Source organism: Leptinotarsa decemlineata, unplaced genomic scaffold (genome assembly GCF_025532065.1).
Source record: "Leptinotarsa decemlineata unplaced genomic scaffold, Ldec_3_MD MMD2_tig00026336_RagTag_RagTag, whole genome shotgun sequence".
Taxonomy (NCBI): Eukaryota; Metazoa; Arthropoda; class Insecta; order Coleoptera; family Chrysomelidae; genus Leptinotarsa; species Leptinotarsa decemlineata.
Window position 1 is genome coordinate 7,811,471 of NW_027412692.1, and position 17,946 is coordinate 7,829,416.

General features: G+C 36.2%; 2 protein-coding genes across 4 annotated transcripts in view; one reads left to right on the forward strand and one right to left on the reverse strand.

The window, feature by feature from the left end:
* The window catches only part of trpl (transient receptor potential-like), a 98,668-nt gene that overhangs the window by 66,569 nt on the left and 14,153 nt on the right, over nucleotides 1-17,946 (reverse strand). The window lies entirely within an intron of this gene.
* trp (transient receptor potential) overlaps nucleotides 1-17,946 on the forward strand; it is a 64,284-nt gene that overhangs the window by 24,931 nt on the left and 21,407 nt on the right. For all 3 annotated transcript variants that reach the window (XM_023157474.2, XM_074183169.1, XM_074183170.1), the window contains 5 exons: nucleotides 1,941-2,114; nucleotides 6,049-6,283; nucleotides 9,071-9,223; nucleotides 10,277-10,422; nucleotides 12,423-12,529. In XM_023157474.2, the coding sequence (XP_023013242.2) occupies nucleotides 1,941-2,114; nucleotides 6,049-6,283; nucleotides 9,071-9,223; nucleotides 10,277-10,422; nucleotides 12,423-12,529 (815 nt within the window). The remainder of the gene's footprint in view (nucleotides 1-1,940; nucleotides 2,115-6,048; nucleotides 6,284-9,070; nucleotides 9,224-10,276; nucleotides 10,423-12,422; nucleotides 12,530-17,946) is intronic.

A 17,946-nucleotide genomic window follows, 5' to 3' on the forward strand; every position in this document is an offset into this window, starting at 1 on the left:
AGCAAACCAAATAGTTTTCAGCCCATGTAGTATTGAGGCAAATAGTTTGAACCTGCCAAGAACTGTACAATTTCTTTGCAGCCGACAGACATCCTCATTATCAGAATGAGTTATTTTTCTACAATATCGTCTCTGATATTTTCTTCGTCAGCCGAATAATACCCAGACACTCCTCGTTATTCTGGATCTAATTCTGATGTTGATTATGTACAGACTCGGATTTTCGGGGTTAGTTTTGAGACGATTCTGAAATTTACGGAATGAAGAACGTGTCAAAGTGTACCTTTTTCACTTCTTTTTTATTACACGCTTTATATTTTAGTTCGATGTTCTTTAAAGGCGTGTTTATTAGTTTTTTTTAACTATATTCATTACCCTATTGTTTCTCTGTTCATTAGAGCCGATTCTGAATTTGTGATCTAAATAGCTTGCGAGCTGGAAATATTGATTGCAGAGGCTTTATAACTCTTCATGACATCTAATTTTCTATCTAGTTGGCCTATGACGAGTGTGACATTGAAAAGTTTTCTTGAGAATTGATTTGAAGGTTTTGTTCACTCTCAACAGTTTATTTCTGGGTTCCTGAACTACAACCTAGCTCTGCAAAATCCAATGAGACTCCTGCTATAACAGCATACTCGATATCTCTCTCTAGTATTTGTATTGGCATAAAAAGCTGAGGACCATAGCCAATAAATCCGGAAAATAGCTCTGGTACATTATTTTCTCTGATACTATTACTAGGGCACAGAACCGTCTTCACGGAATATTTATTCCATCTTGGTTGTAGTATTCTGAGCAGCAATTGTATCTCTAGAGATGACATTTGTATATATCATTCACTTTGTGTAATGGGGCCCAATACTAAGAAACTGCTCTAATCCTTTTTTCGTAAACAACCATTCTTTGAACATCTTGACCCTGCTTTGAACATATTGATGACTCGTTTCGATTTTTACCTTGAGTTGAGTTTATGTGCTACATATTATTGTTACTAGTTTAGCTTCAATAGAATCACGATCTTCAGTCTCATTGAAACACTCCACTGTGGTATATCTGAAGCTCATTGTTGGAAACTCAGAATTGAAAAAACGCATTTTTTTCATTTGGCATACATAGTTACTTCAAATCTTTTTGATTAACGGGTCATAAATATTGTTTGTCGGAATTTGAAGGTTTCAAAGCTTTCCCTTCTGGAAAAATATTTGCTGTCAGATTTTTTGAAAAGTATTTACTTCTGCTGAAAATTCTTTCCTTTTCTCTATGAGTAATTTCAGTTTCAGATTCTTTACCTAACTGAAATTGATCTCGAATATATTTGAACTCACTCTCCGAACTTGTCTGAAATTTGGATTATGCCTGGGAAAGAAAGAATTCAGCTTTCTAAATCAAACTTGAAATCATTTCATTGTTAATACAACCAAACATTTTAACTTTTAAACTATTTTCAAATGTCTATCGCCTTATTAGATCGCTGCGTACTGCACTTTCCGCAAACTAGACTTGACTATCGGATATGCGCGTGGGTAGCGTTTATATATGGTAATCGAAGTCCCCCGAAGCCAATAGCCAATCCGCCAGAAGTCTATCGAAGCCTATAGAATCACTCTCGGAGCGACGCGACATCTAGAACGGTAGCGAGCGCACGTAGAGTTGTGTGGTCACGTCACAATTGATTTATGATTACCAGCGGCGGCCAGGGTTATTTTTTTAGGGGATGAGTTACGATAGAATTTTTTACGTTTAAAAAACTACAAAAACATAGATTTGATGTACTCCATAGTAAATCCTTTCCAATCTTTGAAGTTTTTGTCAAACTTCCGTTTGTAAAAAAAATTCAAAAACTTGTTAATCTTTAGTGCACACAAATATATACATTAATTATATGGAAAAACGAAATGAGTCAAAAGCTTCAATTGAATCCCTTGATTGATTTCCAGGATATGAGAAACCAAGTCCAAAATTTTGCCACATCCTTATTGGATCATGCAAGAACATCTTATGAATTGGAGATAATGCTGAACTACGATCCTGAAGGAGAAGAGACTTGGGTAACTGGAGAGAGACAGACTCTGGAGAGATTGAAGTTAGCCATCAAATATAAACAAAAAGCAGTGAGTATGTCCTCGATAACTGTGAGCTTAATTTCTCTGCGATTTCTGCTCAATAAAGATACAGAAATGGTGCAGTTCATACACCAGGAATGGTTGGAACTGTTATTTATTAATGACAGTAATATATCTTCAATCCCGTCAGTCTGGATTTCACCTAGATTTTTCACATTCACATGAAATCGATAATCAAAATTAGTGATTTGTTATACTATTCAAACTCACATAAGCATGATGCTATAGAAAATGTATATCTCTTAGAAAGAAACAGTTAATTTAATTTTTTTCCAAATTTCTATTCTGTACACTCCCAAGTAGTTCCCAGTGGTTTTTTCAGTGTTTTTTCCAATCCTCGAAGTAGTTCTAATATGCGATTTTTGGTATGTGTTTGAGCTCTCGCTCTCTCTGCAAAATCTTGGGAACAGAAAAATATCGCAGGGATGAAAATCTGGTGACTACATTGGCTGAGACATGATAACGAATTTGCTTGTGATGAAAAAAATGCGAACAAACAATGACATGTGAACAGGTGCATCATCAAAAGCCATGAAGAGTTCTTCCACCGGACGTTTTCTCCGTAAGGCTTCTCGCAAGCGGCGCATAACTTCAAGATACTACTTCCTATTGACCGTATGACCATGTGGCAAGACTTCCGGATGCTTTACGCCACGGTCATCGAAGGAAATAAAGAGCAAAACTATGACATTTGATCAAACTTGACGTGCTTTTTTTGGTCTTGGCTCTCCTGGACTTTTCCTTTGGGACGATTGGACTTTGGTTTCGATGTCAGGGCCATATATACCCATGATTCGTCACCAGTTATAACCTCCTTAGGTAAATCTGGATTGGCGTTGACGTCATGCAACGATTTCTAAGCGATGCCCATGTGACGGTTATTTTGATAAAAAATCAGCAATTTTGGAACGAACTTCGCTGCCACACGCTCCATGCCCATAATTTATTGACGACATCAGTATCAATTTTGCCAAAGTCAGTCGACTGAAGTTTTCATTTTTCATTGAATTTATAAGCACTGCAGTAAAAATCCTAAAGCACTTGTAATAACTAGCAAAGACTACGTAGCAAGTCATCTGACCTATGATGGAAAAGTAGCTTGTGGGGGAACTGCAGATATCCATCCAAGAAATCTGCAAGTACTTCAAAAGTATTTCCTGAAAATGATGTATAAAAAATACCTATCCAACCAACGAGCTTTTCGAAGAAACAAAACTTTTTGACCTGAAGCAAATATTTGTTTATAGTCTACTAATGAGGCAGCATAGAAATAAAATTGAACTCGTAATGATAGAGCATCCCCACTCAACAAGACAAAAAGAAAATGCATCAAAAGTCCCCAAACCCGAAAAAAGCAAATTTCAAAAATCATATCAATACTTGGGACCCAAAATCTACAATTTATTACCAATAGAATTGAAATGAATTAACTCAAATCCGCTTTATAAAAAAAACTTAAAAGTTGGATACATTACTACCTACCCAAGAATGGATTAACACTGTCTCATCAATTAAAACGACCAATATAATTGAATATCATCCTCTTCCACAATCAACGCTCTGTAGATCTTTTTGAATTTATATGTTTGAGTTTATGTTTGCAAGAATGTGTCTAAGTATATGTATGTATATGTGGGATGTGTATATGCGTGTGTATATATGTATTCTATTCCATTCACAAAACATGTTCCTCTACGTCAATACTATATTTGATTATTTTTCACATTGCTTCCATTTTAATCTTTTTTGAATGAATCAAATACTCACGCTCAAGGCTTTTCCTTATGCGGATTTCGATTTGTTCACTATCTACTGTCAATGGGTGGATGCATGTATATGTGTGTATATGTGCATGCATATATATATATATATATATATATATATATATATATATATATATATATATATATGTATGTATATGTGTATATATGGAAATCTAATAAATATCACGCACAAGCTCTGTGAGCTTCAGTGATTTGTTATGTTTATTTCTTTACTTGTTGGATGTTTGTTTTTTTTCTTTTTGTACACTTTAAAATAAACATTATTATTATTTATTTTTTCTGTTTCTTTGAGGAGAGAAGATTCATTTCAATTCAGAAATTCAAACGCCAATCTTTGCGCCTCGTAGAGTAAGGTAAGGTTGGGTCTAAAGTGAGTGGGTCTATTCGACCCTCCACCGCAACCCGCAAGGCTTTATTGTGGCTCACACCTATTCACACTCCACCAAATAAACCCAGCTTCTTAACGAATCCGATTAGTGTATATGGCGAGTGGTCTTTCAGGTCAGATGGTAAGAGTACGGGTCTGCCGAACTCTAAAAATTTGATTAGGTCCCCAGCGGGACAGGCACAAAGTGTATGCTCTGCATATGATGATTCAAATGACAGTGACCTGTAAGAAAGCCTTGTAGACATCTTAGTTCATCCCTACTGTAGTCCAACAACTTCGAAGGGTGAATAAACGCCTTGGAGTGAGCCAGTCCTGGTAGATTCTTCCAGGACTCCATAAATCTTCTTGCCATCCAGGTGCTCAATCTTTGTTTGACAAACCCGAAAGCGATGCCAATGACAGGTTCTGGTCCGATGAAGCTGCTTGCAGCACCATCCTTTGCAAGGGAGACAGCAGCCTCATTGTCTTCCAGGCCAGTTTGGCCAGGAATACAGAGACAATCTGTTAAGTCTTCCTATCGAGGAGACCTCGTAGATTTAATAACGTCGGAGAAACACCATGTTGGTGGTCCGCCTAGTCAAAGAAATAGCATACTTATTGGGCTGACAAAAGAAAGAAGAAAACATATCAGATTTCAGGCCATATATCTTTAGGCCTCTTAGCTAAGAAAAATATGATTTTTTCGTTGAACAATATCGTGTGTGGGCCCAATTGATGGGAACGACAGACAATTTGCGACTATCTTAACTAAAGCGGGGCTCTAAGCTAATTAATCCTAAGTTTGGCAAATCGAGATCAACTCAGGAAAAATAATCTTTCGTCGCGGTCCGAAAGAGTTGACCAAGCTAGGTATTACAGTCACTCCGTTTTATTATATAATTTTTTCTATTGTTGAATATAGAAGTTTTTAGATTGAAGGCTGGCTTTTATTTCAAAACCCGGCATAGTAACCTCTTAGAAAGAAGTATCTGCGAATTCTTAAGATCATTCTTAACTGCAACCGAAGACCTCCTCTCCGTGTAGGAGGCTGAATTCAACCTCCGTTCGGAATTGCCACAATCTCCAAAGTTTGATGTGGAGCAATCCGCGTCTGGTTACAGTAGATGCCAAATTGAATTAACAAAACAGCACGACATAGCCGTAGGGTTACACACTCTGAGAGTGGTGCCTGTGCGAAAGTAGCGATTCACGTTGGATTTGAATGGCTGTGGATTAAATTAATTGGGTAGAAAACCCTCAGCAAGCCAATTCCATGCAAAGGTCGTTACCCAGTTGAAAGGATTCTTAAGAAGTGTAGTACGTGGTGTGTTGAATGGAACTCCTAACCTATGGTCAGCAGTATTTTGTCGCGTATTTCTGCCAGATTCTGCTCTGGGTGGAGGTATCTATAGAAAGGAAAAGACGCAACCCTTCCTTAATATTCCAGGCTATCAAGGTTGCTTGTGATATTTAGGTCACCAATCAGGAGAATGACTCTTTTCTGATAGAATCTAGCAATATTTGAAATCAGGTCTGATTTCAGTTTTATATACTATCACTGGTTTGAAATAAAGTTCCAAGTTTCTGAGAAGCTGACTTTGCTATACCAGTAACGTGATTGTTTCAAGTCATATTTGTATCCAACCAAAATTAATCGATCTAACTATCGGAATTGTGTGACCTGACATTTTTCTACCCAATTTTTTCAGACCCTCATCGAGATGTACATTAGTTCTAGTGAAGAACAGTAAATTAATTTGGATTATTTCAGTTTATAGCTCATCCCAATGTTCAGCAATTACTGGCTTCCATTTGGTACGAAGGACTTCCAGGTTTTCGGAGAAAAAGTATGATTGGTCAAGTATTTCAAGTAGCGAAGATCGGAATGATGTTTCCAGTTTATTCATCCATCTATATGCTGGCACCCACATCGAAAATGGGACAGTTTATGAAAAAACCTTTCGTCAAATTCATCTGTCACTCTACTTCGTACGCATTTTTCTTGAGTAAGAATGATAAATATATCCGATTTTTTGTAGATGGTATCAATAAATACAACATCGAATCAAGCATTTCATAAAGGGTGCCATTTTAAGTACCTCGTTTCACAGGCCTCGTTTTTACAGGCCTGAATAATACTGCACTGACAGGTGTCCACATAATTCAACACCCTTCATGGTATTAGCCAGGGAAGTTGTTTTCTGATAGATATATGATGGAATTGGCCGATACTTGATGAGCATTCATAACTAACTTATTCAAAAAACACTTTATTGTGAGATTTTCACTAAACAGTTTTACAAAAAACGCAACACGTGTTCCGCCATGCTAATTTTACTAACAGTTAATGAAGACACGCCCGTAGAAGCCATTGTATGGCGAAACACGTGTTGTGTTTTTGTGAAACTGTTTAGTGAAAATCTTACAATAAAGTGTTTTCTGAATACGTTTTTTCTGATAGATGTCAGTCCATAAACCTACTGTGTAGGTAAGGGAAGACTGACCTGAACGAACTGTTTTTTCAGATAATTTGTATTTTTTCAATAAAACACGTCACTTATAACTCAAATTCCAGATTCTGGGGTGGGAGGCAAGTAGGAAGGAGTAGAGGGGCACTATTTTTAAAATAAGGGTGTATTTACATTTGTCAAACTCATCTTGTGAACAAGAATTATGAGGTGTCACTGTTTTTCGAGTTTGAAAGCCGTGGATTTTTCGAATTTCTTCCTGACGTTTTGCTGGCGCGAGTGGCTAGCTTCTTCAGAGCTTTAACCATCATGGCTTGTTGTCCGATAACTAATTTTTAGGCTTCGTATAGCGATTTATGCCTTGTCAGGTAATCAGGTTGTAATTTATTTATTTATTTGTATTTATTTATTTGTATTTATTACCCATACAGTTCATTAAAGACTAATTACATGGATAAACTGTTGGCAAATACACTACAATGATAGCTATTAAATATAGATCTAGATTACTAAAATATTACTTACTGATACCAGACTTGTAGGGAGTCGTCCATAACTGCACTGAGTGGATTCGTCAAATATATGTTTAGTTTGACAGAGTTGAATTCAATATTTGTTCTAAAATTGTTTTACGAAAAACTGATAGAGGTAAGGTCCAATCTAAATCCATAAGTAGATTGAAATTGTTTGCTAATTTAATCATAGCTAAAAGAGGTGCTCTCGATGATGTACATATTGCAGAGGTATTAAACATTGGTGTGGAACGTATACACCGTGGAGGTACATTAAATGGAAGCATATTGAGGATTTCTGGGGAATTTGTTAAATTGTTTATTAATTTATACAGGAATATCATTGATGTTAAAGTTCGTCTCTGGTCTAAGGATAGTATGTTGAATTCCGATCTTAATTGATATGTCCTGACGGTATTATAATTAGGCCACACGTGGTACTTTTTAATCAGGTTGTATTGGTACCTGGACTTGTACCTGCACTTGTACAAGTGCAGGTAGAAGAAATTCCAAAAATCCACGGCTTTCAAACTCGAAAAACAGTGACACTGGAAACCTCAGCCGCGAAAGTCTAAACCATTTTGTCAAGAACTATGAAAATTCTGTGAAAGAATTTTTTGAGATAACAATAAAGTCTTCAATTGTTTCTAAGAACTTTTTGTTGTGACATTCATAATTAATATACTATGAAGAAAAAAAATAACAATCAAGTGATTTTATAGTGCAACAACTATTCCCCATTGATTTTTTCCCTAAAGAACTTCTTGACCTGCTACTGTTTTCTTCATTTCCTAAGGTGTTTTTATATTCTCCTTTGTTTTATATTATTATTTCCTTGGATAAAATTATTCATTCTTATGTGCCATAATAAAAATCTTTGAAACACCGAGATATTCATTTCCAAATATAACTGATCATATTGTACAGATAATACTTAAAATGAAGTTTTGAATCAGAATGTACTTAGTAATATCCCAAAATATTCTAAATCACTGAAATATAACTATACCTTCCACTTTTATTGAGATAGTATTTTATAGTCATCTTTACAAACTCATCCATTATATTTCACGAAATAACCAAAAAAAAATTACACTTCATTGTCAAGATTACGGCCGAGCTATACCACCCACTATCATGGAAACTGGAAGATAAATCTACGATAATACTAACAAAACTTTTAAAACGGCCGGTTAGTTTTTTTTATAGGAGTAGGAATAGCGGTGTCACTTAGTACATATATAATTCATCTTTATGATATCATAATTGTTTCAGGCTAATCATAGCTCCATTATATATTTCTCGTCAATAGAGGTTACTGAAAGAAATATGCAAATTTTGTTAATCCAACTGAATGAAAACCCAAAACAATACGACTTTCACATTCTGTCAATTCTTCAAGTGCCATTTTCATAGAGGCGTCAATTACCTTCCAATCGTGACTATATTGAAAATTTTCAAAAAATAATGGTGTCACTTGGTATATAAATAATCTACCTGCACGATACTATGAATAATTGTTAATTTATTCAGGCTAATTATAGTTCCATTGTATATTCCCTCTCATTAGAGGTTTCTGAGAGGACTGTCATGTATTTGTTAATATTTTTAATGGTCCATTTGACATTGAAATGAAAATAATACTTTCCCTGTTTTTACTTTTCGGCGATTCCTTGAATAGTATTTTCATCAGGAAAGTCATAACTACTTGTCAATCGTAACTATAATAAAAAAATGCACAGTAAAATGGTAGTTTTAATAGATAGAACGTCAAAAACAAAATGCAATTTTGTCTAATTCATTTTGCTAATAGTGTTATTAGGAGCTGCATCGCAAAGGATTGAAATACTCTTTCTTGAATGGTTCGGGACTGATTGGGTTCAAGATATGGTGAGAGAGTGGAAAAGAAAAGAAAGAGGAGCTCTATTCGGAATTGCAGAATGTGGAGTGATCATCTATGTAATAAGTAAGAAAAGAAATTTTTATCTGATGACTTGTGACTTTTCTGAATTAAGACTGAGTGTTACCTTTCATCTCTTTTATTCCACTATTATGTGTACTAAAACCTTGATTTACATGTGAGGAGCACTAAAACTCCCCAAAAGCCTTTGCAAAACATGCCACCGTGGATCAGCCTACCCTAGCTAAGGTGTAAGGAATCCCCTTGGAGAACTGGGCGAAACCTCATTGTGATCAGCCTACCTCTGGTAATGCGGGGCTCTGCCAGAGGTGACCAACTCTTCCCTTGCTACTCGTGGGAACACACATGAATGAAACAAACACAAAAAAAGAGACAACAAAACCCAACCCCGAGGCTGGACAGAAGTTCTCACCTCAAATTAAGGTGGTGACTGGGGATGAACAGAAATGTTCACCACAATCTACCACCTGGAATGAGGCTGGACATAGCAGATCACCTCGTAATGTAATACAAAAGCCAAGGCGTAAGCGCATTTGCGTCGCCCATGCCAAAAGGAGAAAGATTGCGAAAGACGCAGGAGTGGCAGCAACTATAAGTGCTCATTCTTCACTCCACTTCCAACAGCAAGCGCACTTCCTGCGGCGGGCACCAAGAGCTCCGCCTTGAATGAAGGCAAGGAACCGGCTGCCCCTGCAGGAAAGCTCCCTCACTTGTGCACCTCCACGGGAGAACCCCAAGAAGGTTGAAGAAGCCGCGCAACGACAGTAATGTCGCTGCACCTTCCGAAACCTTCGCGGAAGCCACCGTGACACACCTCAAGGTTGCCAAAGAGACTGTGTGTTCCGCGAGTATTGGCCTACACCTGCCAATATAAAGGAGATGTCTCCTAGTGACCTGTCCACCTTCCTGGAAAGGACAGAATGGACGATGACCTAGGAGGACAACTCCTAGGATGTACAATGGGTCACATGTGGCCTGAGTGCTGTGGGTCTATACGCACCCTTTCTACTCTACAGATACAGATACCTTGAATTATACAAACTACGTTTCCAATATGAAGTGTTATTTTTTTTATTTGAAGTTCTATCGCATTTACAGGTTTGATTTGGGCTGAGATGCGGTCATTATGGTGTGATGGTTTAGAGGAGTATGTGTCAGATTTATGGAATATCGTCGATTTTATAACAAATTTCTTCTATGTCATTTGGCTGGCTTTGAGACTCGCATCATTTTATGTCACTTGGGTAAGACACAAATGCTATTGAATAGAGCAGATCGATACTTGTTGAAAATCTATATTAACACTAAAACAATTTACTGTAAGATTTCTACTATACATAAAGGGTTTTACAAACACACACGCGACACTTGTTTCGCTACTATAGAATAATTTACTCAAGAGAAAATGCTACTCACTCTCAAACTCTTCGAGTATCAATAATAATACAATACAATAATATCGATTGCGTCGAGTTATTCCTCAATCTCTAGAAAAGGGCAGTTCCAAATGAATCATGAATTCAAAGAAAATGTGTCATTTCTTTATCATTTTTCTAGGAGCTGGTTACTGATATTACCAAAATTGAAGAGACTTTCTTCTATTTGGGAAAGAAAGTTTTTGGCTTTCTACTACTCCATCTTGATAAAAAAAAAGAAGGATGAGGGAATCTTCCAAAGAAAGGAAGGAAGTAACTCTATACATGGATGTGTAGATCATGCAAAGAAGTAGCTTTCAGACACAAACTGAAAGAAAGTCCTCCTTACAGTTTGTGTCTGAAAGTTACTTCTTTGCATGATCTACACATCTATGTATAGAGTTATTTCCTTCCTTTCTTTGGAAGACTCCCTCATCCTTCTTTTTTTTGTATCAAGATGGAGTAGTAGAAAGCCAAAAACTTTCTTTCCCAAAAATCATTCACTCCTAAAAAATATAACCCCTTCAATTCAAATAAGATTACTTTCTTCTACTTTCTAGATAAATACTTCGTGAACTATAAGATCAATACCTGAATATTTTCAAAACTGAAAGCATAGTTCTTGTTGGCTCCAAAAATTCAATATGCCACGGTGGTAAATTTTCATTTTTTCGAAAACGTTGACTGAAGTACAAATGACAATTCTCCCAACTAATGAGGACTAGGGTATTCGGAACACTATTATTTGAGGTCAGAGGTGAGTGTTTTTTGAAGTGGAGTTCTACACTAATATGCAGTTCTAACTCCATTTTGTGCGGTTCCTAATAACATAGTCGTATATAAGAATTGGTTTCTGTACTTTTTGTTCTCTCTTCTCAGTCTACAGATAGGGTCTGTAGAATTCACTAGATATGATAGACACTGTTAACACGGTAACTTAAGTGATATTCAAACCTTTCAATGCCATAACTAGACTGGTGACTATGACTTTTGTTTGGGAGTTCTAATCCATTTATTTGTGTTTCTTCAGATAAGACAGTTATATACTCGTCAGTAGAGTAAACACAATTTGTAAACAATAGATAGTTCAGATACCTTTTAAACAAGTATTGATTCAACTTTTTGACATGGGGAGGTACAATATTGTATAAGTTGACATCGATAGAGTTTCTGCTTGACTTTTTCAGTCTGAATCTACTGGCCCTCAACAAATCACATCTTCTAGTCTCATGATCGTGAAAATCACAATTACTGTTTGATTTTGATTCACTTTTATGAATATCTATCAAAAGTTGATACAGATAAATAGAAGGTACTGTCATTATTTTCATCGAAAAGAAATGAGGTCTACAGGTGTCTAAGGAACCAGCCCCAGATGATATTCTTACGGCCTTTTCTCGTAACATAAATATCCTATTTGAGTTAGTAATATTTTCCCAGGGAGTTGTTCCATGAGAGGTGAGAATGGAAAAAAGCGTAATAAGTTGATAATAGCCCCTGTTTCAATTTCCAAAGAAGAAATGTGTGTTTCGACAGTTTAATGCTAAGTTGTTCAATGTGCTCTAACCAGCTCAAAGTATCATCTAGATGTAGATGTATCCCTGAGAGATTAACACGGTGTTTGATGTTTGATGTGAAAATGATGTTTTATTTTCGTTCAATATTAGATTATTTCTTTTAAACCATATGTCAGCATTCTTTACAATTTGATTCATATCGCGCACCAAATTACCCTTGATAAAGAAATCATAGTGAATCAAAATGAACAAATTAACGGCTATCTGTACTGTGAGGTTGACAAAGATCTGGGTTAACATTTGTTTTTTCAGAGAGATGAAAATTTGGGTAAACACACATGGTATCCTCGAGAGGAGTGGGACTCTTTCGAGCCAATGCTATTAGCAGAAGGAGCATTTGCAGCTGGTATGATCTTCAGGTAAAAAACAATACCTTCATTTCTTTCTTCATTAAAAATATGTAACTAAGGAAAATAGTACAAATGAATATGAAAATAGCTGGAAACCAAACTGAACCTCAGCTGAAGATACCAAAAATGCGAATATGGATATATTTAGGAAACATTACACAGCTCTAAAAAAAAAAAAATTTTTTTGTGTTGCCCTGGATATTTTTGCAAATTTTTATGTTTTCGAGTGCCTAAATCACGAATATCTTTATGAAAGTACTGAATGTGCTATATTTTTATGATTTTTACGTATCTTGTATTTTTAATAATAATCGGCTTGTTAGTAAAAAAAATTATTTTCTCAGTCATGATTAGGCTTCTGCGCAACTTCTTTGCGCGTACAAACATCACGTGATCCCCACTTCTCGGGCTCCTTGCTCTGCAAAACAGCTGAGAACTCAGTTATTTGATAATATTGAAGTACTAACACGAAAATCTGGATAAGTTGTTATATGTTAATATTTTGTTTCAATTGTTGAGTGTCCGTTCTAATATATTTATCTTGTGTTTTTAAACATGACTTTGTCACGAAGGAAGTGCAAATATAGTAGTGATTTATTCTGTTATATTTGTGGTATTTATATATCAAAAAAACAAAAAAGAAATATCACAGACTTTAAGGAAACTTATGGAAAAAGGAGAACGTTCTGGATTAGACTTTGGTATTCCTATGATCTGGATGGAGCCTAAGAATCATTTCGATGATTGTTACTTTTGCGTAGTAGATGCTAAAGGCTTTAATCGAAAACAAACGTGGAGATATCTAGACTCACAGTCTACAAAATGTCCTGTTTTACACAGTGAAAATCTCCCTTGGCCTATTTATGTTTCAAAAGTGATTCGCGTGCCCTCAGAAACAATGATGTTGCCAAATTCACAGAAATCGAATCAGTCTACCAGTGGAAGTGAATGGGAGGGTGAAACATCTACGCCAAAGTTGTTTTCTCAAAATGAACTCAGTGATTTAATACGTGATCTAAATTTATCAAAACAAGGATCAGAACTGTTAGCTTCAAGATTGAAAGAAAAAAATTGATTGGCACCGACAGTTACAATTACAACGTACAGAACGCGAGAAAGTGAGCTATTACAATTTTTTGATGAAAATGAAGGATTGGTATACTGTAATAATATTGCGAAGCTGCTTCTGGACATGGGTTTGAAAGAATACAAACCTACTGAGTGTCGTCTTTTTAATGATAGCTGTAAAAGAAGTTTAAAATGCGTCTTACTGCATAATGGAAATAAATTTGCATCAATTCCAATTGCCCATTCTACAAAACTCAAAGAAGAATATGAAAATGTCAAATTAGTTTTAGAAAAAATCAATTACTCGGAGCATCAATGGTCGATCTGTGTGGATTTAAAAATGGTTAATTTTTTACTTGGTCAACAAAGTGGATACACGAAATACCCTTGCTTCATTTGTATATGGGACAGTAGAGCAAAGCAACGTCATTAGGAACAAGATGTTTGGCCTGAAAGAAATTCTTCAACTGTCGGTAAAGCTAATGTAATAAGATTGGTGAGCAGAGACAAAATTATACTTCCACCATTGCATATTAAGTTAGGAATGATAAAGCAATTCGTAAAAGCTTTGGACAAGGAAGGAGATTGTTTTTAATATATTTGTAGAAAATTTCCAAAACTTAGTATGGAAAAGTTGAAAGGTGGAATATTTGATGGTCCTCAAATACGGCAATTGGTGAAAGACACTGATTTTATTAAAGTTATGACTGTTCCGGAAAGTAAAGCTTGGGAAAGTTTTGTGTTGGTAGTCGAAAATTTCCTAGGTAACCATAAAGCACCAAATTATGAAGAAATTGTACAAAATATGCTGACAAACTTTCAGATTCTAGGAGCAAATATGAGTATCAAGTTTACACTATCTTCGCAACCATTTGGATAAATTTCCAGATAATTTAGGAAATTATAGTGAGGAACAGGGAGAGCGGTTCCACCAGGATCTAAAAGTAATGGAAGAAAGATATCAGGGTCGATGGGATTGTCACATGATGGCCGATTACTGCTGGTCTTTAAAAAGAGATTGTCCTCTGGAAAATTATAAAAGAAAAGCTATTAAAAGGCGTTTCATGGAAATATAACATGTTTTCGAAATTTCCCTCTCTATTTACTTCAAAGTATCATATTTTTTTCCAAATAAAACTGAGATTATAAATATATCTGTTATTTTGTTTCTTGTTTTCGAATTTTTGTAATGTAAAATGAAAATAAATATTTAAAAGAAAACGAGAGCAAATCTTACAAAACCATTGATAATTTCATGAATTGTGAGTATAAATAAACCCAAAATCAATCTTATATATAGGGCAACAAAACTACTGTAGACCAGTGTTATCCAAAAATTCTGCTGAATACAAAATTGTACTATCGAGAAACTAACGTTCAGTAACCTTGCTTCTAGTCAAAACGTTCTAAAATGGTTTGTTCAAAAAAAAAGGTGCGGCACTCCTCAATATTAGCAGATTTCTCTGGTGAATGGTGTCAAATAATAGATACCTCAATGAAAACAGCAGTCCTAATGGATGTACACAAAGTGAAGTTTTTACAAGAAGGGAAAAAAAGAAGAAAATAATAATGAATTGATGAAATCAATGATGATTTCTGATCAAAAAATAAGGTGAATGTTCATTTGGCCGAAGCTGAGGAATATCTCAGTTTTACTGGAAATGGACTTATCGATTTCAAAATATGAAAATAATTTTTTAATTTGAATTTGAAGCCTAATAAATCAAAAGATACACGTGGACTGTTAAGTAGAGGTGTTTTGCGAGTTCGGCGATTTTCTGCCGAAAAAAATTGTTCAAAGAATTTTTATCAAATTTTGTGTGAAATTCAAATAATGTGCTCAAAAACACTGGAAATGTTGTACTCTGAGTCATAAAAATTTTTAGAAGTGGTACAAGCTTTTCACAGTAGGTCGAGAAGATGTGAATGACGACGAAAATGTTGAGAAAGTGAAGAAAATCGTTATGGAGAATCATCGAATCACTATCAGAAAGGTTCCTGAGGGTGTCGACATATCGGATGGCTCATGCCATGCAATTTTTCAAAAAAATTTGGGCATTAAGCGTGTGGCAGCGAATCCAAATTTTGACCAATGAAACCGTCGCATGAGAATCGCTCAGAAATTCGTCAACGGCGATCCAGATTTGCTCGAAAGGATCATAGCTTGCTCACTCGTCATTGATTCTTCGTAATTGTTTGGCCAAAAACAATCGTGATTAGGCTTCAGCCACACTATTCACCAGATTTGATCCCCTGCGACTTTTTCCTGTTCCCAATATTGAAGAAATCTACGGAAAGGTTGCAACGATTAAGATGATAAACAGTGATTTGCTGGGAGAGATCAAGGACAGAAGACCATAAATCTTCTTGCCATCCAGGTGTTCAATGTTTGTTTGGCAAAGCCTAAAGCGATGCCAATGACAGGTTCTGGTCCGATGAAGCTGCTTGCATCACCCTCCTTTGGAGCTTCATTGCCTTCCAGGCCAGTATGGCCAGGAATCCAGACCAACATGGCCAGGAATCCAGATCAGAGAAAATCTGTTGAGTCTTTCTATCGAGAAGAGTTGTTTTCGGTAATTTGCTATCAATTTAGACGTTGCTCGGTAGGAGCCAAGAACTACCAACGCCGCTTGACTATCCGAGAATATTTTCATTGATAGGTTGTGTGTGAGGTTGGATTAATAAATCTCTCCGTGCACAATTCAATAGCGTAAATTTCCGCTTGAAATACAGTCGCATAAGTTCTTAGGCAGGTAGATATCTCTGTCCTGGGTCTGCGAGTAAAAACACCTGGACCAGAACCGGAAGGTGTTTTTGATCCATCTGTGAACCAACAACTATCTGCTCTTAATATTTCCTTCTCCCGGAGGATCCAGTCCTCTCTACTCGGGAATAGTATTTTATAAGGCAGTTCGTAGTTGACAGTTGGAGGCATAAAGTCAGAGGTCATTTCCAGAATTCTATGACTTTCAGTGTCAAACAACAGTCTGCTGCACTCTGCATTTAATTGATTTGTGCCATAGGCAATGTGCACAAGTCTGTATGCAGTCCATCTAGCCTCTCCCCCCAGAAAAATATGGACAGGAGGTAGATCTAGAAGGATCTCCATGGCCGCTGATGGTGTGGTACCGATGGCACCACTGACGGCCAGACAAACCTGTCTCTGTAAGCCAGAGAACTTCGCTTGGGCCGTTTTCTGTAAAACCTTCGACCACCAGGCAATTGCACCATAAGTGATCATTGGTCTGACAATCATCACACAAGTCCAATGGATTTGTTTGGGACCTAAACCAAAAATCCTCCGACATGTTCATAGAGACAGTCTGTCTTTGTGTAAAACTTTTTCCAAGTGAGCGTTCCAGGTGAGTCTAGTAATTGTGTCTAGCACAATTACTCACAAACGTATGAGTATAATATCATGAACTTTCAACACATTTGTTTTGAAGGTTATTACTAACTGAAAAAGCGCCGAATGTAATAAGACTAGCGCCATCTATGTGTTAGGCCCGATACTTTTCAGCCCATGTAGTATTTCTATCGTGTGATAATTTTCACTGAATCAAATCCTGGCATATTGAACACAGATAAAGTATAATAACTTACTTGCTGTAAGCATAAACTCCACTGCAAGGCAAATACATTCCATACGCAACACTCACAAAAAACTATTATTCGGATCAAAAACACTTTTCATTGTATTAAATAATCGTTCACGACACGTAAATAAGAAATGAGGAAAATGAAAGGGATGGAACACTATCAATAATTGTTTCATCGGAAAATTGCACACGTCGACTCACTGTGTACGATTAATAGGATAGCGGCATTAATTAAAACAAACAATGAGAGGACGCACCTTCTTCATATGTATACATCAAATTATACGGAGCCCTTGAAAATATCTAAATGTTTACCTGATTGTTTTGATTCCCATTTCTCACGAAGAACTCAATGATCTTTCGATAACACCAAGAAACATACATATCTATAGTGGACTAGTTGTTGCCCGAGGCTTCGCCCGTGTAGAATTCAGTTTGTCATATTATGTTTCGTGACAGACCATTCCAAAGAAATAGTTGATTAACTCAACACTTCAGGTCTCCAACTTCAAAACTGACCGAATTCAATACAATCTTCCCCCTTGGGGGTGGAATTTCCTGATGACATGTCTTAATGTTTATTTTGCTATACAAAGAACCTACATGCATATTTTAAGATTCTAGGTTCAGTAGCTTTGGCTGTACGTTAATATAAGAGCAAGTAACAGCTAGTGATGAGTGATTTTTTTGCTGGTATCTTTTTGGCAACACTGTTTTTGACAGATCACGCGTGAATCGTGTCTTGTGTCATTGTCAAAC